Source organism: Oncorhynchus keta, chromosome 10, assembly GCF_023373465.1.
Source record: "Oncorhynchus keta strain PuntledgeMale-10-30-2019 chromosome 10, Oket_V2, whole genome shotgun sequence".
NCBI classification, from domain to species: Eukaryota; Metazoa; Chordata; class Actinopteri; order Salmoniformes; family Salmonidae; genus Oncorhynchus; species Oncorhynchus keta.
Window position 1 is genome coordinate 63201097 of NC_068430.1, and position 21564 is coordinate 63222660.

Below are 21564 nucleotides of genomic sequence, written 5' to 3' on the forward strand. Positions count from 1 at the left end.
AATATCATCCTTCAGCGACTGAAAGAGAGGTGCCTTTTTGACTCTGAACAAGACTGGGTAACACTGCCTAGAATGACAAACATAAATAAAACTAGTACTATGGTACAAAAAAAAAAGGGGGGATGGTAACAACCTGATGTAACCATATATCACTGCAGAATTGACCATGGTCCCATTTGAAAGGGAAAAATAAAACATTACAATGGGTGTCAATCCATTCGACCAACAGCGAAAAGAGGTCTCATCTCCATGGAAACCTCTTCTGAACAGACAGGTCGAGGCGACGATGACAGCCACCAAATGGGAGCTTCCAGCCAGTCTTTAACATTGTAGTTTACGTTGTTTTAACCCAAAATGTAGCTCTCAGTCTTTCTTTTCCTCCGGTCTTGGTTCTCGTCAGCAAGCTTGAAGTACAGTCACACACATAAGTTCATGTCTGGCCAAGACGCCACTAAGAACAAAAAAAGGCATTGCATATTTACATCACAAAAGGTGTGGGGGGGAACTGCTTTCCTTTTCTCTCTCCATTCTCACAGTTCTCATCCTATCATCATACACAAGTATATTCATGGCTCAGTTTCACATGATCTGTGGCCCAACATGGTTAGAAATTATTGATGCTTTCCGCCCACCTTGTCGATTTGGAAAGAAAACCAAGTGTATGTGTGTGTGTGTGTGATTGATGGGGAGATAGTTCTTTTTTACAGATTTCATAGTCTGTCACAAGTCATATCAGCAGAGCTCAGAGCTGGCTCTGATGTTAGTGTGTGTGTGTGTGATGACAGCACAAGGTGGACCTGTATAAGCCACATACCTTGTGTAAATATCCATACCACTATTTTTTCTATAGCTATGAAAATAAGTTATTAAATCAAATGACTGTGGAAAAAGATGCATAAAAGGCTTGTATATTCATAGTAGCTTTTCCCTGATGGGTGTGTAAAGCTAAACTGGTAGCTGAGTTGAATGCGGTTGTGCTGTGTGTTGCCTGAGTGAACCGTGCAGTATCTGGCAGTTTAGTGTTTCTGTCAAACAATAACCAAGTAGAAATCTCTGGCTGAAAAAGAAAAGGTCAAAAAGGATGAAAAGAAATAACACCAACAATGAAATTGGATTGAAAGAAACTCTGTCAGTTCTGTCTTTTTTTGTTGATTTTAGTAGACAGTGATTCTCGTTGCCATGGGATTGGAGAATGTGCGCCGCCATGGCATTGTATATGAGAAAAATAATAGTTTGAATGAGCCACAAGCCCCCCGACCCAAACCCTGTCTGTATGATACGAAACATCTGCACATGTAAGGCAACATTTTTGGTTTTGTTCCCTAGAACGGCTCTTCCAAACCAAGTGCAAAAAAGTTGAAAATAAAATAAAAAACGAACAAAGAACGTAACAGGTCGACAACCTAATACTGACGGATAAAAATACATAACAAAAACATTGCCTTCTGCAGTATATAGCGTTGAAAATGTAAGATACTTTTTTTTTGTGTGGAGAGACCAGCTTGAGTCTATCCCACTGTGCAAAACCCCTTTTATAGTCCCTAAAAAGACGACTTCTCCCAGTCTGCACTTGAATACAGAGAAGGAGAAAAGAGGGGAGACTTTTCCTAAAATGGCTACGTGTTTTCCTCGAAACGGCAGGGGGGCAATACTGGCTGACTGGCAATGACTTTCACTCCCGTCCGCTGGCCGAATACGAGAATTGTGGGAAATGAGGCCTCCGTTCGCTGTCACCCTCGCCCATCCCGTCTTCATCGTCTGCAGAAAGAGAGTAATGGGAGGGGGAGAAGGACAGGTACGTCTGGGCTCAATAACAAACTTAATTAAGTTAAGTCTGTTATAACCTGCAATTAAGTTTCATTAATTAGATGCACTTGAGTAACAGTTATCTTAGAAGAATCACTAAATAACACCCAACAAGTCAACAGACTAATCATCCTTTCAAATAGTAATTGCTGTGTATCATAGGGTAATATGCTACGAATGGACCTGTCCGTTTGCGGTGGAGTCTATGGCAGAAAAAACCCTATTAAAAAAAAGTGGGCTGAGGGAGCCGTGCTGAGGGAGCCGACGGACACTTACATTTTTCCGGGGGAGTGATGGTAATCGTCTGTGCCGTGAACTCCTCATCAAAATACCGGGTGTCCGTCTCTGAGGAGACCTGGGGCATGAAGGGGGGAACCAACTAGGGGAGAGGGAGGGGACACCGTCGTCACATGTAATACATTTAGCAGACGCTTTTATCCAAAGCCACTGACATTAGTGCGTGCATACATTTTTGTATCGGTGACCTTAGCAGGAATCAAACCAAAGATCTTGACATCATGCTTAATCAACTGAGCCATACAGGAACACAGTGACATACTAATGTCCGTGCCTTGTGTGTGACATGTCAGTATTTGCATATTTGACTGGAAAAACGCTAGTCATTTTGACCTGCATGGAATAATCTGAATTTGTTCAGAAGTCAGTGGGAGGGCACAGAAATCGTGAAATCGTACACGTAAGTGGTCAAGTGAAGAAGACTCACCTTTTTGTCGTAGACGTCTTGCCAGTCTACTGCCACAAAAAAACTGTGGCGCATGATCTCCTTTGCGTCGTCTGGACCGCCACCGAGTCTGTCGGAAATGTAAAAAACGTACAAATGTGAACACTTTCTAGAAAGCCTGTCGTGAAACAAGACAAGAACATGAGCTAGGTGTAAATCCTGGAATAGCATCATGTGGTGAATGAGAGAATGTTCTCCCTTGGGTTTTCCACTAACCTAGCAGCCTCTCAAGCTTTTTCATCAAGCTTTTGAGTGACAAATGGCTTTGTATGAGAGCGATAAACAAATGAAAACAAATGTGGCTAGGTAGTATTTCATAAAGTAGGATCAGTGTGAGCCAGTAACTCCTATACAAAAAAAATACTAAATTATGGGAAGTTACAGTTGAGGGCTGGTTAGCTGATTAGCATGAGTCAATAACCCATTTCAAGTTGATCTGTTATGAAGTAGGAAATGCAGTGTGTCAAAACTATTTGGTAGAGTTTGTTGGCTGATCACTGACCCAGCTTCATAATCCCCCACTGGAGCCTTGGTGTGTGCGTGTTGTTCTGTATGTGTATCTGTGCCTCTGTGTTTACATCTCTCTTGCTTCAGTGCATGCATGCAACGCACTGTCTGTCTGTGTCTCCGAGCGTCTGTTTCTAGCTCTCGCTGTGTGTCTGTACCGTTTGTTGGGGTCCTTGATGAGCAGGCCGGAGAGCAGAGACTTGGAGTCAGAGGAGAGCGTGCGCGGAAACTTGATCTCCTCCATGAGGATCAGCTCAAACAGCTTCTCGTGGTCCTGGTTGTAGAAGGGCAGCCGGCCGCACATCATCTCATACATGACCACGCCCAGACCCCACCAGTCCACCGCCCGGCCGTAGTCATTGTCCTCCAGCACCTAGCATAGGGACATCACACAGTGCGTTTTACCCACTTCATATGTATATACTGTACTCTAGTCAAGGCTCATCCTATATAACAACTGCATATATATTGGCCATAATGTTTATACACACCACCACATACATATATATTTCAGACTGACATTGCTTGTTCTGATATTTCCTCTTTTTATTTGGGGGATTTCTGTGTATTGTTTGGTATTACTACACTGATGGAGCTAGGAACACAAGCATTTCACTGCAACTGCGATAACGTGAAAAATAGGTGTACGTGACCAATAACACTACATTTTATTAGTATGTGACTTTGGGAGCATGGAGCAATGGGCGTCCACCATCGGGGCCTCCTCGGGAGCATACAGCATTCATAACGTTCTTCTCTCCACCTCACTCTTTTCCGTGCAAGGGCTTTTGACACTTGCCTGGCGATCCCCGCTTTACTCAGCATTAGTATGTAGTTTGTATATATTAGACAGCTAAAATATTTCCTCCCATAAGAAAACCTGGACATATCTTACAACATGGCATTTTGGGAAGTGTAGTGTACATCAATGTGAGCTCTGACCTCTGGAGCCAGGTACTCCGGCGTGCCGCAGAAGGTCTTCATGGTGGCCGCGTCTGTGATGCCCTCTTTGCAGAGGCCGAAGTCCGTGATCTTGACGTGTCCGTCTTTATCCAGCATCAAGTTCTCCAGCTGCCAATGAGCATAAATACCATATCATATGTTGAATATATGCCCCAATAATATATCCATCCTCAACAGCATACAGCAGGTTCAAGTCAAATTTTCACTTAGTCTCCCATTGGACTTAGTTAGGATTGGAAGTAAGGATTCGCCTCTAAGAGAAGTTGTAGAATGGTGTTATGATAGATATAGAGATGACTGTCCATATGAATGCATGTACCTTCAGATCGCGGTACACTATCTTGGCAGAGTGAAGGTAGTCTAAAGCGGAGACGATCTCAGCTCCGTAGAATCGCGTGCGGTCCTCAGAGAACACTCGCTCTCTTGACAAATGGAAAAACAGCTGCGGGGGAAGACAAAAAAAAATTCATGGGAAAGAAAGGAATAAATGGTAAAAACACATAAGAAAATGTACAATTATTTAAAGTTATGTTAAAATCAAATATATATTTACACATCGGCATATAACGGTATAGTTCCATTCACTAATAGCTCTCTAAAAAAAAATGTCCTAGGCCAGTATTCACATATCGTTTCAGAGTAGGAGTGATGATATAAGATCAGTTTTGCCTTTTAAATCAGAATGAATAAGAAGGGGACTTGATCCTAGATCAGCATTCCTAATCTGAGACGGTCCCTGGAAATAATTACTTTGGCTCCCAGAAAGAATTCTACATTGTGGAAGAGGAAGGTGCAACTGTCTCAGGGAATCCACATCAACACACCTACAGTGTCTGGGGAAAAAAGTGCTCATCTTTCCCCATGTATCTCAGGTAGCACAGGCATCCCTTACCTCTCCTCCGTTTACATACTCCATGACGAAGCACAACCGGTCCTTGGTCTGAAAAGAGTACTTCAGAGACTGGAGAAAAATAAGAGTTGCACCATCGCTGTTGTTTTGTTTCTTTACATCCACACAAACAGATGTTCATATCTAATGACACGTGCAACAGTAGAACAACTTAAACATTTATTCAATCAGACTTTGCTTTTGACTGAGTCTGTGGATGCATCCCAAGTGGCACCCTATTTCCTATATAGTGCACTACTTTTGATCAGAGCCCTATGGGTGCCATTTGAGACATGGCCTCCAAGTGAATAATATAGGCTTACAGTATAAAGTTTGCCTTTAAGTCTTTGCTAAACAATACTCACTGTTAGGAATGGATGCCGGGTGTTTTTTAACACTCTGCTTTCTGTGAGGGTGTGAGCAACTTCGTCCTGCATTACAAGGAAAGAGAGGAAAATCCAGAAATGGGGGTAGAGAGAGAGAGGGAAAGAGAGCGAACAGGAGAGAAAAACAGAATGTTAGGATGTGGAAGGTGAAAAGGTGCCAAATGGCGATATCTGCATCCATTCCAACAGGGCTCAGTTCTTTCAACCAGTGTTTCTCGATCTCCAGTCTGTGGAATGGTCAGACACTCATTTAGTCAGTTCTATAGTGCAAGTTTAAATGTACTTCCAAGCAGGAAAAAAAAAACAGTTAGAGCTTGCAGATGTACATGTTCACATTACCTCGACTGAAAAATCTGTGCCCACGCATATTAACTCTGTACCGGTACCCCCTGTATAGCCTCGATACTGTTATTTTACTGCTGCTCTAATTACTTGTTACTTTTATTTTTTACTTAACATGCATTTCTCTTAAAACTGCATTGTTGGTTAAGGGCTTTTAAGTAAGCATTTCACTGTAAGGTCTACACATGCTGTATTTGGCACATGTGACAAATAAAATTGGATCCCCCTAGTATAAAAAAGGTTGAGAAAAACTGCTTTACACCAGCCAGTACCTTGGCGATGATGACTTCCTTCTTCAGGATCTTCATGGCGTAATAAGTTCCGCTCGCCTTCTCCTTCACCAGAATGACTTTCCCAAAAGTGCCTTTGCCCAGTAGTTTCAGATAGTCAAAGTCATTCATTGTCTGTCAGAGAGGAGAGAAGATGAAAGTACAGGAGAAAAGATAAGAGAAGCCTTCATTGAGATGAAAGAGACAATCTTGGTTGGTGTTTACGTGCCTATCTACCAATGTATGACCTGTGCTCAGTCCCCAGGGCGGCTTACCTTCCGTTTGTGTTGGCTGGTGGAGGTGTCCATCTCCTCCTCGTTGACCTCATTCTCGATCTGCGACGTGGGGCTGCACAGGCTCCCCTCCTCCTCCTGCTTGGCCAGGGAGTCAGCCACCATCTGGATGGCCTCGGCCCACTCATCCCTGGAACCAACCAACAGCAGCTCACTTTAATACACTGCTATACCGTGTGTGTGTGTTTGTGAGAGAGATGTATGTATGTATGTATGTATGTATGTATGTATGTATGTATGTATGCATGTATGCATGTATGTATGTATGCATGTATGCATGTATGCATGTATGTGTGTATGCATGTATGCATGTATGTGTGTATGCATGTATGCATGTATGCTGAGGAAAGCACACATTTAGAAAAGTGCAGGGTACAAAACAAATGCCATGGAGAAATCTAGAGACATACCCCCATTCTGTCTGGATGCTCCCGTGGTTTGCTAAAACTAGTTACGTCAAAACATGCAACTGCTGCTGTAGAAGTTATGTTTAGATTAATACGTTTTAGCAGCATCTAAACAGTGTTTAGGTATTTCACTTCATTTTTCAATGGCGTTTTTCCTAAAAGCGAAATATTGAGTAGGCAAGGCTGTAGTAGAGGGAGAGAGGAGGGAGTGAGCGAGAGGGTGACCCACCTCTCATCAGGCGTGTCCACGTGGAATGTCCTCTCAATAACCGTGGTCCACTGCAAACAGCGGATGATGAACGTGTTGGGCTTGGGCCGCTCCGTCTTCATCAGCTGACATTCTGAGGAGAGAGAAAGAGGGTGTCGAGAAGGAGAGAGGCAAGAAAGAGGGAGAGCGAGGTGGGAGAGATAGAAGGTAAAAAATACAAATGACAAAGCATCACAGAATATAGTGTTGTACTATATTCAAGTACCACTACTTAGCTCTGAACGTTTGACAGGGACACATTGGCTCTAGGGAGTGCACACTGCCTAACATAGGAACCTTCATTGATATTTTAAATTATGAAATGTCAAATGTAGTACCTTGCCTTTGGAAAGTACTCAGACCCCTTGACTTTTCCCACATTTTGTTACATTACAGCCTTTTATAAAATGTATTAAATAGTTTTTCCCCTTCAATCTACACACAATACCCCATAATGACAAAGCAAAAACAGGTTTTTATACATTTTTGCTAATTTATTACAAATACAAACTGAAATATCACATTTACATAGGTATTCAGACCATTTTTGGCAGAAATAACAGCATTGAGTCTTCTTGGGTATATAAGCTTAGCACACCTGTATTTGGGAATGTATTGCATTCTTCTCTGCAGATGCTCTCAAGCTCTGTCAGGTTGGTGTCAGGTTGGATGGGGAGCGTTGCTGCACAGCTATTGTCAGGTCTCTCCAGAGATGTTTGTTCGGGTTCAAGTCCGGGCTCTGGCTGGGCCACTCAAGGACATTCAGAGACTTGTCCCGAAGTCACTCCTGCGTTGACTTGGCTGTGTGCTTAGGGACGTTGTCCTGTTGCAAGTTGAACCTTTGCCCCAGTCTGAGGTCCTGAGCAGGTTTTCATCAAGGATCTATTTGTACTTTGCTCCTTTCATCTTTCCTTCGATCCTGATTCCTGACTAGTCTCCCAGTCCCTGCCGCTGAAAAACATCTTCACAGCATGATGCTGCCACCATCATCATCATGCTTCACCGTAGGGATGATGCCAGGTTTCCTCCAGATGTGATGCTTGGCATTCAGGCCAAAGAGTTCAATCTTGGCTTCATCAGACCAGAGAATCTTGTTTCTTATGGACAGTCTATGTGCCTTTTGGAAAACTCCAAGCAGGCTGTCATGTGCCTTTTACTGAGGAGTGGCTTTGGTCTGGCCACTCTACCATAAAGGCCTGATTGGTGTAGTGCTGCAGAGATGGGAGAATCTTCCAGAAGGACAACCATCTCCAGAGAGGAACTTGCGTTCTGTCAGAGTGACCATCAGGTTCGTGGTCACATCCCTGACCAAGGCCCTTCTCCCCCGATCGATCAGTTTGGCTGGGCGGTCAGCTCTAGGAAGAGTCTTGGTGGTTCCAAACTTGTTCCATTTAAGAGTGAGAGGGCACTGTGTTCTTGGGGACCTTCAATGCTGCAGAAATGCGTTGGTACCCTTCCCAGATCTGTGCCTCGACACAATCCTTTCTCGGAGCACTACAAACAATTTCTTCGACCTCGTGGCTTGGTTTTTGCTCTGACATGCACTGTCAACTGTGGGACTTATTTTTAATACATTTGCAAAAAAATAGAACACCCTATTTCGCTTTGTCATTATGGGGTATTGTGTAGGATTTTTTATTGATTCAATCAATTTCAGAATAAAATGTGGAAAAAGTCAAGGGGTCTGAATACTTTCCAAAGGCAATGTATATTGTAATACAATACACGCAACACACCAAGGGGCGGTTTCCCAGGACAGATTAAACCCAGTCCCGGAGTCAATCATTTTCTATTGAGATTCTCCATTATGTTTGCTTTTTATTCCAGGACTAGGTTTAATCTGTGTCTGAGAAACCGCCCCCAAATGGTCTAAAATTGAGACTGACAAAGGCGAGGAGGACCTACTTGCTACAGAGAAGTTATTGAGGGGATAGGCCAGGTCTGCGTCCTGGGGTTTGTCTTTGTAGCCGATGAAGGATCCGTCGGTCTTCAGCAGGAAGTAACGCGGCCTCCAGTTCTTTATGTACTCACCTGCAACAAGTCCAGCAGGGATTGGTTCATACTGGAAACTTAGCTTATCAGTTTTTATAGTTACTGACTGACTGGCTGTAGCAGTGGTCAGACCTTCACTGCATCCTAAATGGCAATCTTTCCTTTATAGTGCCAGGGCTATGGGCCCTGGACAAAAGTAGTGTATTATAAAGGGAATGTGATGCCATCTGGGATGTACCCTTACGTACGGCTTTAAGTAAGTGCATTTTCATTCAACAGTATGGCCCGATTCATTATGGTTCAAGCAGGTTAATACATAATTAATTAATACACGAGGGTCCATGCTGGTGTTTTCTTGCAAGATGTCCATGTGGACACTGTTGTAGAAGAGCTCCATCTTGCTAATAGGCTATATGGTATCATTGAAGTTTTTATTTTTTTACCACAAGTGACATAATGTGCAAAAATACAAGTATAAAATGGATTGTTTGCTACTAGTTTAACTCTAAACCACTTGCTACCCTTCAGTGTTTAGAAGACTGTAACTGAATTTTGTACAAGCACAAAAGTGCCTGAAACAATTCAGTGGCTCCTGGGCTCTGAAAGGAAGGAACTGGAGAGTTAAGCCATCCTCCAAGAGCTCAAATGTGTCTGTGGCAGTGTCACAGCCTGAGGCTGTGTATATAGACACACACACTGCACGCACACACAATCCATGTGTTCAACCAGTCAACACAGCTTAAAATCCTCCATACCACATGCTGTGCATACTAGCTATAAGTCAGGGGGTTGGAACTGGTTCAGGGAACAGAACCGAAAACCGGAAAATAACAAAATTAAACTAAAGTAATCTAAACTGTTCCGGAACAGAACCGTTATATTAAAATCATGGGAATCAGTTAATAATGTTATTTTATGTTCCGGGCATTTTTTTCTGGTCCCATAAAAATGGCAACAAACCACCCATGCAAAGCCCTTACTTCATCACTCGGAAACGTATTCCCGTGTCGACCTGCCAACTGGAAATCTTTGCCAGTGTGTCGGCTACCTGCCCCTCCGAAGCATAGGCTACTGATGACGTTACAAGTGTGATTCAGAAATTAGGGAGACCGTTTTAATTAGAGAAGAATGGATTAACTTTTTCAATGCTAGTTAAGGATACTATAGTTATCATGTTTCACATTGGATGAATTAACAAAAGTTAAGACGTGTTTTTTAATTCTAGTGCAGCTCTGCACACACAAGTTTGTTAGCTAGCTAGCTAACGTTAGCTCTAGTCCAACATTAGGCCAACTCTAGGAAGTTCAAAGAAATTCAAAGTTCCTTGACAGAAGCCGCTTCTCCGTAGGTATAATTCTGTGGGCCTAATTCAGATAATGCATATCATAACAAGATGCCCCGCGCTTCAAGACAAGCCTCCTCCTCCTCCATCTTCTCTCGCCTCAAAATTTCAGTCGCATCTCTCGCCCTGCTCTATCTACACTGATTGGTGAAGTCATTTAATGTTGAACTAAATGTTTATTTTTTATTTTTAGAGGTTTAAAAAGGAACAATATAAACAGTACTTGTTTTGTTTCAAACTGGTTCAGAACTTTATTCTGCTGTTTGGAACAGTGGAACGTAATGAAAAAAATAATGGTTCTGTTCAGAACGAAACGATTGGGCAAATGATTTTGGTTCCAACCCCTGGTTATAATAATACAATATTCCATTTATTCCCTTCCCTGTTTGTTTCCATGTTTATGGATAAACAGGTATGTGGAAACTGGGGGTGTTTGAAAAGGGGTGTTTGTTTTCTTGATGAACTGTGAAAAAATATATGTTCAAAGACTGTAAACATCACCGATCATCAAATCAATCGACTCACCTCTCTTCTGAACCCAGCCTTCCTTGACAACGTTTTGGTCGCTCATAGTGGCTTCGCCTTGACCGTCAGCCCAGTGCTCAGACCCAGGGGGGTGGGGGGGGGGGTCAGCAGTCCTGACCTTGCTGTCTCTTCCTCAGACACACACCCACTCTCCTCTCCTCACTCAGTCTCTGTGTGTTGTCTCGGGCCGTCTTTTCCCCAACTCCCTTGGCCCTCTCTACTCCTGTTTTCCCCTCACTCTTTACTCCCCTAATCGTCTCTCTCACACTGCCTCTCTTTCACTCTTGTTCTCCACGTCTTCCTTTGCTCTCTCAAGGCACTCCAGCGGTGACTCAGCCTGGAAGGAAGCAGGGGAGAGAGAAGGGGGAGAGGAGGTCTATGGATCGCTCTCTGCACACACACACACACACTACATCCCCGCTCCCGTTCCTTTACAAACACTTATGTGAGAACTGGAGTCATTGTTAAGACCCAGAATGCGCTTCCCGTCCCGTCCCCTCCCTGCCCACCAGCAGATTTGTCCCCTTTCCGCTCTTTGGCGGGCCTAAAACTGCTTATGCAGCACCATTGATCAGATTTTCTTAAAGGTACACATCCTTTACGGCCACCTTGAGTCTATTCTAGTTCGGATGGATTATTCTAAATGGTCTGTTAGGATATACACAAACAACATCAGAGGCGAGGTCAGAGCCGCGTAGAAGGTCCACGCAAGGCTTTGCCGCTTTTGAACTTAAGATGTTCTGAGTATCTTCGACACTGTTAGATAATGTGTGCCTTGAGGACTCTACATAGACTTTGTTTGATTGAGCGACATATGTGCTTTGATGGCAATGAAAGAACCAAATAGCCCCGATATAGCAGCAGGGTATACCACCCTGCATCCCACTGCTGGCGTACCTCTGATGCTAGGCACGTTTGGTCCCTGGATGGGAGACCAGATGCTGCTGGAAGTGGTGTTGGAGGAACCTTTCCCAGGGTCTAAAAAACAAAACAAATCACCAGACCTCAACCCAATTGAGATGAGTTGGACAGCAGAGGGAAGGAAAAGCAGCAAACAAGTTCTCAGCATATGTGGGAACTCCTTCAAGAGTGTTGGAAAAGCATTCCTCATGAAGCTGGTTGAGAGAATGCCAAGAGTGTGCAAAGCTGTCATCAGGGCAAAGGGTGGCTATTTGAAGAATCTCAAATATAAAATATATTTTGATTTGTTTAACACTTTTTGGGTTACTACATGATTCCATATGTGTTATTTCATAGTTTTGATGTCTACATTATTTTTCTACAATGTTGAAAATAGTAAAAATAAAGAAAATCCCTGAAATGAGTAGGTGTGTCCAAACTTTTGACTGGTACTGTATATATCTTGAATCCCAACCTAGCCTGTCTGATGTCTCTAAAAGCATTTATCTTCAGTTACTTTTCACTGCGTATATTTAGATGTGACTAAGTATGATGGCTATTGGCTACAACGATGAAAACATTAGCACGGACCTGAATCAATCAGTCTAAATCCCAATAGGTGATCGATGGGAAAAGCAGCCAGCATGTCAAAAGCATTACGTAGGCTTAGTCTACAAAAGGATTTCATTCTGGGTACACAATCATAATCATCAGTTCAGAAACCGCTTCTGTGGTCCAATTCATGTCCTTTGTGGAGAGTAACCAGTGATACAAGGTGCCAAAATAGAGGCCAAATTGCCTGTGACAACCTATGAGTTTATTTTTGTTCAAAGTGAAGCACTACTACTGTACTAGGAGAAAACTGCACAGTGTTTTGTTGTCAGGGATTGGATACCTGTCAAAAGCAGCCGACTGATGTGAAAGACCTGGCTCTGGGATGGAAAATAAATTATATCAATCCAATGACAACAAAAACAATGGCTGACATGACCAGACTTTCATTTTAGAAGCCATTACAAGTCACATGTGCAGACCTTTTCCGCAATAATCGTCTCTGCCATCAATGTACAAGACATGGATAGGCCTTGCACCACATAGAAATAAGCAAATATTGAAACAACAGCTTTTGTTTCAAGGGCGTGTGGTGTCATTTGCTCTTACATAATAACATCCGCCTGCCATAACGTTACACAGTTAATTATACAACAATAATAAGAGGCACAAAATCATTACTGGGTAAATGGTGATTTTTAAATAACGTTCACGTGCCCAAACAGATAAAATGTCAAGTGTTTGGGGGAATAATTTGAAAATCGAGCTAGCTAGCCACTGAACGAGGCTAACGAACGTAGCAAACGTTTGTCAGCTAGCTGCTAGCTGTCTCCTCTTGACGTTTTGCCCTTTTTACGATTCCCTACATTTATTCCTAGGTCGTTATCGTTTTTAAAAATATATATATATTGACCATAGAAACATGTGGATTTATATTTTAATAAAGACAATTTGTTTAGGGCGCAAAAACTGGGCCGAAGCCAGGCAGTAACACCACCCCATCATTGTAGCTCACGCTTGAGAATGCCCGAGCCCTCCCGTTGCAGCATCCCAGCAGCATCACATCCCAAACTTGCAAATGACGTGCATTCATGCTAGCTAGCCCGCTACAGGCTAACGGTTGTTCCCACCCATTTTATGTTGAAAATATGCTTCCACAGGCCCCAAAATAATGAACCCCAAACACAGGGATTCTTAAACCCGTTCTGCTTTAATTTTTATAATGAGTATTTATTATAGTGACATAGCTTACCAGGCAGTCGAATAATGATAGTTAGGGACACCCCCCTTCGAGCGCTTGCGTGCTTCCAACGCAGCAAAATATTTGGAAAGAACAGTCAGTCAGTGATAAAAATAGAAGGAGGACCGTGATCTATCCATTGCTGCGGATGCTGCGGCCAATTATAATGCCCGAAAATAATACTTTGTCGACAGAAATTGCGGCGATAGTCCTCCCCGGCTCTGCGACTAGCTTCAGCAGCTGCCGCTTGTTCTAAGGAAATCTCGTGACGTCACATGTAGCCAGATTTCGGACGACTTCCCTCTCCTCACGGCATCCATTCGCTTTTGTTGGTCCCCGGCTTTTGTTGGTCCCTCTCCCCCTTGGCTTGTATGTTTGCATGATCAGAGATGCAATCCAGTATAGGTTTACACTTGCTCATGACAATGGTAAGGCATTTAGACATTCGACACTGTTCAAACCAGCGAGATTAATTTGTGATTATTGTTGATAAAACATTAGAGATTTGTTATTTCAAATGAATTAATTTGGAATCCTATTATTCAAGTCATATCTTTCACTATCTGAATGGGGGCTTTGTTTAAAGATTCTCATACCAGTCTAACCTACTTCATCGGAGCATGACAAGGAACACACATGCAGCTCCTGGTACAGCAAGATCACAATAACCTGCAACAAATCCATTCAGATAGGTTGTTGTATTTGGGGACAATTTGAACTATAAAAAAAATATATATATATCCATCTCCATCCCATGTTTGGAAAATAATATGCCATTGTCTGATCATATCTGATTTAGGGTAGCAGTGATGTTGGACTATGGGTGTGTTTTTATTCTACCAACATTTTAAGATAGGCAAAAAAAAAAATTGGGCCTGAGTGATAGCACTTAGAGTGTGGTGCCTCCACCCAAATAAAAAGGATACAGTATTGATTTTAGAGTCGGCTACTTGTACAGAGCAGACAGAGGTGATGTTTCGAGAGAAACACCACCCTATAGTGTTATTAAAGGAAAACTGAAGGGATCCAACACGAGAGAACCCTCTCACCCCCAACTGAGCACCCGATAGCCTACTAACTACACTACCCTAACCATAACGCGTTTAATTCTAAAGGCATGGTTAATCCTGCTTAAATTAGTGCAGTTTGTCATGGTCACACTGAACAACTTGATTAATTTGCTCAATCTGGCCATTCAGATTGTCAACCATACAATTTTTTGATGCAACACAGCTGCCAAGTGTCCCATACGGTACACACATTTAGACCAGAACCCATAATCCCTATACAGTCATATAATAATATATATATATTTTTCATATAGCGCTTTTCATTACAAGTAGAATTTTAAAGTTGCTTTCATTTGATGCAAAACGCATCAACATGATGATGTGGCAAGTGACACTGCTTCTTGAAAGTCCAATATCTTGAAAATTTGACAGCCGACATGCAAAATATTTTGGGTCTTTATTAACAGTGGACTATAATGAATAAAATACAGAAATATAGTTTTATAGAGCACTACAGTATATAGGGAATTGGGTGCCAGTTTCGAAGCAGACCAGCCTAGATGAGTTTTCATCCAATTACTTGTAGGTTACGAGTTGTACTGGTTTCCCTGAAACCTCTTGATTATAGAGGTGAATGAGTTGACCCTTTTTTCTCCCAGTGTCAGTTTGCTGAGTTCCATTGGTTTGCTGTAGAGATGGAAGGGTTGGGTTTCTCTCTCCTGGTAACTAAAGCAGGATGTGGGTCACCTGCCGAGTCATTAGATAGTATGTATGGGTTGCATCCCAGTGGCACCCTAGTCCCTATAAAGCACACTACTACGCACACTACTTTTGACCAGAGCCCTATGGACCTTGGTCAAAAGCACTTTATAGGGAATAGAACACCATTTGGGACATAGTCCTCTCTCTCCATATGGCAATGACTGAGGGCTCTGATGTGAACACAACAGAGTGAGCAGCACATCTCCTCTCTATCTGAACCCTAAAGCCACAGGTAAGACTGATACTGTTTAATAGGAGGGAATTCAAATTAATATAGGCCTAACCGGTATTGAACATAACCAGTTGATAGAGACCTAACCTGTATTAAACATATACATTTAGATTGATTCGGATTATGTTAAAACAGTTGTGAAAAAAATGAATATTTGTTTTCCGGTCGATTTAGAAGACCTTGTTTTTTTTCTCCATTTTAACCATCTACTTCTTACTGTTGGTTTCAAAATTCCATTGACTGTGTTTAGAATTGTATTGATTTAAGAGCTGTAGCCAAAGTTCTAAAATGCCTCGTAGCTGATTTTAGTGAATACAATCAATCGCTATAGCTACTGTCCTTATGCTTAAACAACATCTTGTGGATAGCAGGGTTGAGGGTGGTAGACAGGCAACACAATGTAGCATATTTTCTGCAGCTGAAGCCTCCAGGATGGCCGGATCAGGGGCGGCTCTGAGACTGCATGAGTTCAAGGAGTACCAGGAAAGACGGGACTCTGGCTCATTTAAAAGACAACCCGAAGCAACACTGAGGTGAGAGATAGAAAAGGTTTTACTGTTTTTCAATGAGATATTGTACAACTGGCAGCAATAAGCTGCATTGCTTTGAGATGTAGAAACAATACAGCCCCAAATTGTATAGAAAAATATTTATATTCATTTTAATTTACATTCCATATTTGATACAACTTCTAACAAGTAGGCTTTTTTAAAAATCTGTTCATAAGGGTACCTGCATGGAAGTGTGTGAAGGAAGTAGTAACTAACTCTCACTATGATACTGTAGTTAGGAGGAAGTTATGTTCACTTGAAAACACCTACTGTGTGCTGATGCTGCTAGCTACCGCACTGTATTTAGTTCAGAGGTTTCTTCCCTGTTGAGTCATGAGCTGAATATCTTGCGGTGTGCATATGCACATGTTGACATTGACCTTAACTTGCTACCTTAAATGCAATATGTAAGCCTATATATCCGATTTGCATGTATGAATATGGTCTTTGACCTTAACTCTGCTCTTAGTAATTCTTACTTTTACTCTAACTCTAAAATAAACTCTTGTCATTGTAATTGCAGAGTACCACGTCAGGGGAAGGATGTGCAAGGTCTGTACCCTGGTCAGCTGGGTAGAATCCACGTTTTTCACTCTCAGGATCACAGGTAGAATAATGCAGTCAATCAAAATCGCACTGCGGTATTTACGTAGCAGCTCTTTCAGTAGCTGTTTTACCCATGGTCACATAGGTTAAGCCCAAAAGGAACCCTATTCCCTACATAGTGCACTACTTTTGACCAGGGCCCAATAAGGGGAAGGGGTGCCATTTGGGACAGGACTATTAACGCAGACTGTTAGTGGGTCGTGGTACTCTATGGACATCTACAACTAGCCTACAACTAGCCTACTACCAGGTACTCTCCTCGCAGATATGCATTCATCACTTTTCAGAATAACAAGTGTATGGGCTCAGGGTTAGGTTTCTAAACAAAGACTGTGTAAAGATTTCTGTTAAATATATATTTTTTAAATTAATTTTTCACCCCAATTTCGTGGGATCCAATTGGTAGTAGTTATAGCCTTGTCTCATCGCTACAACTTCTGTACGGACTCGGGAGAGGCGGAGGTCGAGAGCCATGCGTCCTCCGAAACACAACCCAACCAAGCCGCACTGCTTCTTGACACAATGCCCCTCCAACCTGGAAGCCAGCCGCAACAATGTGTAGGAGGAAACACCGTAACCCTGCCAACCTGGTCAGCGTGCACTGCGCCCGGCCCGCCACAGGAGTCACTAGTGAACGATGAGACAAGGATAGTTCTGCACACCTGGATTGTACAATACTTGGACATTATTATTTTTTTTTAATCCTTCAAGCTCTGTCAAGTTGAATGTTGATCATTGCTAGATAGCCATTTTCAAGTCTTCCCAATTGTATAGTGCCTTATTGCAAACAGGATGCATATTTTGGAATATTTGTATTCTGTACAGGCTTCCTTCTTTTCCCTCTGTCATTTAGGTTAGTATTGTGGAGTAAATGCAATGGTGTTGATCCATCCTCAGTTTTCTCCTATCACAGCCATTCACAGTCTTTGTCGTTGAATCTTGTGTTTGAAATTCAGTGCTCGATTGAGGGACCTTACAGATAATTGTATGTGTGGGGTACAGTAATGAGGTAGTCATTCAAAAATTATGTTAAACACTATTATTGCACACAGAATGAGTCCATGCAACATATTATTTGACTTGTTAATCACATCTTTACTCCTGAACTTATTGAGGCCATATCAAAAGGGTTGAATATTTGACTCAAGACTTCAGTTTTTTATTCATTTGTAAAACTTTGAAAAAACAATTTAACTTTGATGTTATGGGGTATTGTGTGTAAGACAGTGACACAAACGGTGCTTTCGTAAATTCACTCTGAAATCTGCTCCGATTTCAGAGGACTATTGTCTAAGTGTGCCAAAGTGCAGAATATCTGATCAATTTACGAACGTGCAACACCCGTTGAATATGGCCTGTGTTGGTAAACGTCGGCAAAAAAATTTGTAATTAAGTTGTTGCCAGCAGCACAGTTAGTCACCAATGCTCTGGATAAAATGAAAACAGCATAACCAGCTCTGCTAGGGCGAGTAAAATGGTCAGAATGAGGTGTTCTTGCATGTGTCTGGAAGTAGCTACCAAAGTAGCCAACGTTAGACAGTTAGCTTGGGTGCCGTTGTGTGGTCGGGACGCTCGGACCAACCCTACTCCGTTAGAGCGTCTACTGTGTGAAAAAGTCAAGGGGTGTGAGTACTTTCTGGAGGCACTGTATATGGTTATGTGTAAAGCAACTAGAAATGTCTTATTCAAAACACTGTTGAACTCTGTTACTCTATTCCATTCTGTAACATCTGTTTTTATCCCGCAGAGTGAGGTTCGCATCCTTGGATTACTCTCCGGGGCCTTACCGTGAACACTATGAAGACTACCCGAGGAGTTTCGACCTCCAGACATTCCACGCCCTGGACGTTCTACGCCAGAGCACCAGCGCCTCTCAATGTGCCACTGAGACGGCTTACCAAGAGGAGTTTGGCCTGCAGTCCCACCTCAACCGTCAGTGCTGCTTCACTACTAGCTCTGGTCCAGAGTGTTACTTGCGGTTTGCTGATGATTGAGGAAAGCTCAGAATCAGCAAGTCACATGTAACGCCCTGGACTAGAGCTACTTCACTACCATCTCCCTTTTCATCTATTGATCTGCTCCATTAATACATCCGAAGAGTGTAATGCAGGGGTAGGCAACCCTGTTCCTGGATTTTGTTCCAACTAGGCACCACACCGGATCAACTGAGTTAATTGATCAGTTTAGTGATTGCCTAAATTCAACACACCTGGTCTTCCAGGTCGGTTAAATCAAATATCCCTGGTATCCCTGGTATAGAGTGATTCCTCACGATACCAGGGCAGCAACAAAACAAACAAATTGGGGAATTGTCATGAAATGTTTGGAGGAAGGATTGTTAACATATATTTGACATTTGTATATAAAAGCGTATATAAAAGCATAATTAAGAAATAATGAATAGCCTGCCAGGCCTCCTTAAGACTCCATGTTTCATATGTGAGCTACAAAGCAAATATTGGTTTCATATGACCCTTTACCGCTTGCTCTGTATTATGAGTAGTATTTGGATTTCAATAAAACATGTTTTACATTCATTTATAATTATTGACAAATGTAAACATGAATATTGAAAACATGTTTTTTTAATTGAAAATGTTCTATATATTGTTGAACGTAAAAAAAACTCTACTGCCATAGCAAAGTTCCAGAGTGGGATCTGCTACTTTTGGAGTTATGATTCAATTTGTAAGCATTACCAACAGACTGAATGTGAAAATGCTTTTCAAAATGGTCGCCCCCTGCTGGTGATTTGCAGGATGTGCAACGATACAAGCTAAAGTAGGGATGTGATTGGTTACATTGCCTGCTACGCCAATTTCTCTGTATAAAATGGGCCATTATTTAAAACTAGCAAAAATGCCACTCAGGAACGTTGATATGCACATATGAGTATATTAAGTTCAAATTTGCAGAACAAGCGATAAAAGCTTCATATGTCACCAATGTTTGCTTTGTAGCACATACAAACATAATGGAGTCTTAAAGGAGGCCTGGGTGAGCCCAAAATGTCATAAAGATGCCAACTTTTATTCATTATTTCTCAATTATTTCAATTATTTCTCAATTGGGATTTTAGATACAAATGTCAAATATACACAGAGTGTACAAAATAGTATTGTCACTTGTTTAATCAACTTTTGCTAACGTGTTTGCTAACGTGTATGTCTAAAAAATTAGTAAATCTACTAACTTTAAACTCTCATCATTTATAAAGGCCTAACACAGCATAAGAAGTATATAAGAAGTATATGTTGTAACACAAATAATGTGTTTAATATGTGTTATTTCAGCTCCGGATAACACTAAGTTTACCCTGTACTCTCACCCTGGGCCTATGCAACGGTTGGAGACAGGGAGTGAAGAGGAACATTTTACACCATGGCAATCAAACTGAACTCCATCCATGAAAAGTAACCAATGAAAATGGTGCATTGCATGTATTTTTGTTTGAATGACAGGTTGTAAAATCTTGCATTGCAATCATATATATGACTCTAGAAGCATTTCATCTCAAGTAATGCTGATATATAATGTGTTTATTATATATACAGTACCAGTCAAAAGTTTGGACCCACCTACTCATTCAAGGGTTTCTCTTTATTTTGACTATTTTTGACATTGTTGAATAATGGTGAAGACGTCACAACACGTGGAATCACGAAGTGCAAAGCTGTCATCAAGGCAAAGGGTGGCCATTTGGTCCATATGTGCCATTTCAAACTTTCAACTGGTACTGTATATTTCTATGAAAGTCCATTGGCACAAAAAGTGTAATTAAATCCAAAAATGGCAGCAAACACGAATCAAATCAAATCAGTCTTTATTTATTTATATAGCACATTTCAGACATGGAAGCACAGGGGGGGGAAAAAATGAAATAAATATAAATAAAAACAGAAATATTTACTAAACAACAAACATCAGAGGATAAAAAAAACTAAAGAATAACAATAAAAAATGAAAAGCACCCTAAGGAAAAGCAGAGCCAAAAAGATGTGTTTTAAGATCGCTTTTAAATATGTCCACAGTTTCGGCCCACTCAGGTTCTCTGGCAGGCTATTCCAGAGTCTGGGGGCATAGTAACTAAAGTCTGCCTCTCTATGACTCTTGGTCCTTGGCTTTGGGATAGTTAAAAGGCCAGTGCCAGAGGACCTGAAGGACATACTGAGTACATAACTGTCATGTCTGGCATGTTTTGGGGTGCAACAATCGTGGATTGATTTCAAAACCAAAAGAATAATCTTGAAATGAATTATAAAAACTCACAGGCAGCCAGTGCAGAGACTTTAAACCAGGTGTAATGTGTGCTCTCTGTCTGGTCTTGGTCAGTACCCGCGCTGCAGTATCCTGTATGTTTTGCAGTTGACCAATGGCTTTCTTGGGTAGACCAGACATGAGAGCATTACAGTAGTCAAGCTTACTTGTGATAAAAGCATGGATGAGTCTCTCTGTATCAGCCTGAGAGAGGAACGGCCGGACCTTGGCAATGTTCATCAGGTGGTAAAAACCTATTTGGGTCACATTCCTAATGTGTGATTCGAAATTGAGTTCATAATCTAAAATGACACCTAGGGTTTTTACCTGGTGTTTTATCTTTATTGCCCGTGAATAAAAATGTGCAGCCAGAGTCTCTCTCTGTGCTTTGACTCCAACAATAAGCACCCCGGTCTTGTCTTGATTTAGCTGGAGGAAGTTCTAGCCATCCAAGTATTTAAATCACAAATACAGTCTAATCATTTATCCGTGGAGCTCACATTCTCTAGTGACATAGAAATGTAAAAATGTTTACCGTCTGCATAGCGGTGAAAACCAATGCTATGCTTTCTGATAACGCTGCCAAGGGGTAACATATATAAATTGAACAGTAATGGACCCAAAATCGAACCTTGCGGAACAACATCTAAAATAGAGGATATGTCAGTAGAAAGCCCCTTGGTAATGACCAGGTCCTGAGTATGGCTACGGTTATGGGTGGGCCCAGTAACATGTTGGATAAAG

At 41.8% G+C, this 21564-nt stretch overlaps 2 protein-coding genes across 5 annotated transcripts; one reads left to right on the top strand and one right to left on the bottom strand.

Annotated features, from left to right (window-relative positions):
- Positions 1 to 112: 112 nt before the first annotated feature.
- LOC118389183 (RAC-gamma serine/threonine-protein kinase-like) lies at positions 113 to 13661 on the bottom strand. Of its 2 annotated transcripts, XM_035779001.2 has the most exons (15): positions 13415 to 13661; positions 11608 to 11688; positions 10711 to 11047; positions 8757 to 8882; positions 6834 to 6945; positions 6180 to 6327; positions 5908 to 6039; positions 5273 to 5338; positions 4911 to 4979; positions 4338 to 4460; positions 3998 to 4126; positions 3214 to 3428; positions 2531 to 2618; positions 2083 to 2185; positions 113 to 1758 (listed from the first exon to the last, which is right to left on the bottom strand). In XM_035779001.2, the coding sequence occupies exons 3-15, from the start codon at positions 10754 to 10756 to the stop codon at positions 1673 to 1675; spliced, it is 1443 nt and encodes a 480-aa protein (XP_035634894.1). In that variant the 5' UTR covers positions 10757 to 11047; positions 11608 to 11688; positions 13415 to 13661; the 3' UTR covers positions 113 to 1672. The 2 variants fall into 2 exon arrangements, with proteins under 2 accessions (XP_035634894.1, XP_035634895.1); XM_035779002.2 differs by lacking the exon at positions 11608 to 11688.
- A 30-nt stretch (positions 13662 to 13691) lies between these two features.
- Positions 13692 to 21218, top strand: LOC118389184 (uncharacterized protein C1orf100 homolog). 3 transcript variants are annotated; one of them, XM_052527497.1, is made up of 5 exons: positions 13692 to 13830; positions 15825 to 15939; positions 16481 to 16564; positions 18311 to 18495; positions 19857 to 21218. In XM_052527497.1, the coding sequence occupies exons 1-5, from the start codon at positions 13782 to 13784 to the stop codon at positions 19958 to 19960; spliced, it is 537 nt and encodes a 178-aa protein (XP_052383457.1). In that variant the 5' UTR covers positions 13692 to 13781; the 3' UTR covers positions 19961 to 21218. The 3 variants fall into 3 exon arrangements, with proteins under 3 accessions (XP_052383457.1, XP_035634896.1, XP_052383458.1); XM_035779003.2 differs by lacking the exon at positions 13692 to 13830 and adding an exon at positions 14994 to 15406; XM_052527498.1 differs by lacking the exons at positions 13692 to 13830; positions 15825 to 15939; positions 16481 to 16564 and adding an exon at positions 17562 to 18186.
- Positions 21219 to 21564: the final 346 nt, after the last annotated feature.

Coding starts and splice junctions, on each gene's coding strand:
- LOC118389183 (XM_035779002.2), bottom strand. CDS start 10,756: ATGAGCGACCAAAACGTTGTCAAGGAAGGCTGGGTTCAGAAGAGAG. Junction 6,946..8,756: donor CAATAACTTCTCTGTAGCAA/GTAGGTCCTCCT, acceptor CTCTCTCCTCAG/AATGTCAGCTGATGAAGACG. Junction 6,040..6,179: donor CCAGCCAACACAAACGGAAG/GTAAGCCGCCCT, acceptor CCTCTCTGACAG/ACAATGAATGACTTTGACTA.
- LOC118389184 (XM_052527497.1), top strand. CDS start 13,782: ATGATCAGAGATGCAATCCAGTATAGGTTTACACTTGCTCATGACAAT. Junction 13,831..15,824: donor TACACTTGCTCATGACAATG/GTAAGGCATTTA, acceptor TATTTTCTGCAG/CTGAAGCCTCCAGGATGGCC. Junction 16,565..18,310: donor TTTCACTCTCAGGATCACAG/GTAGAATAATGC, acceptor TTTATCCCGCAG/AGTGAGGTTCGCATCCTTGG.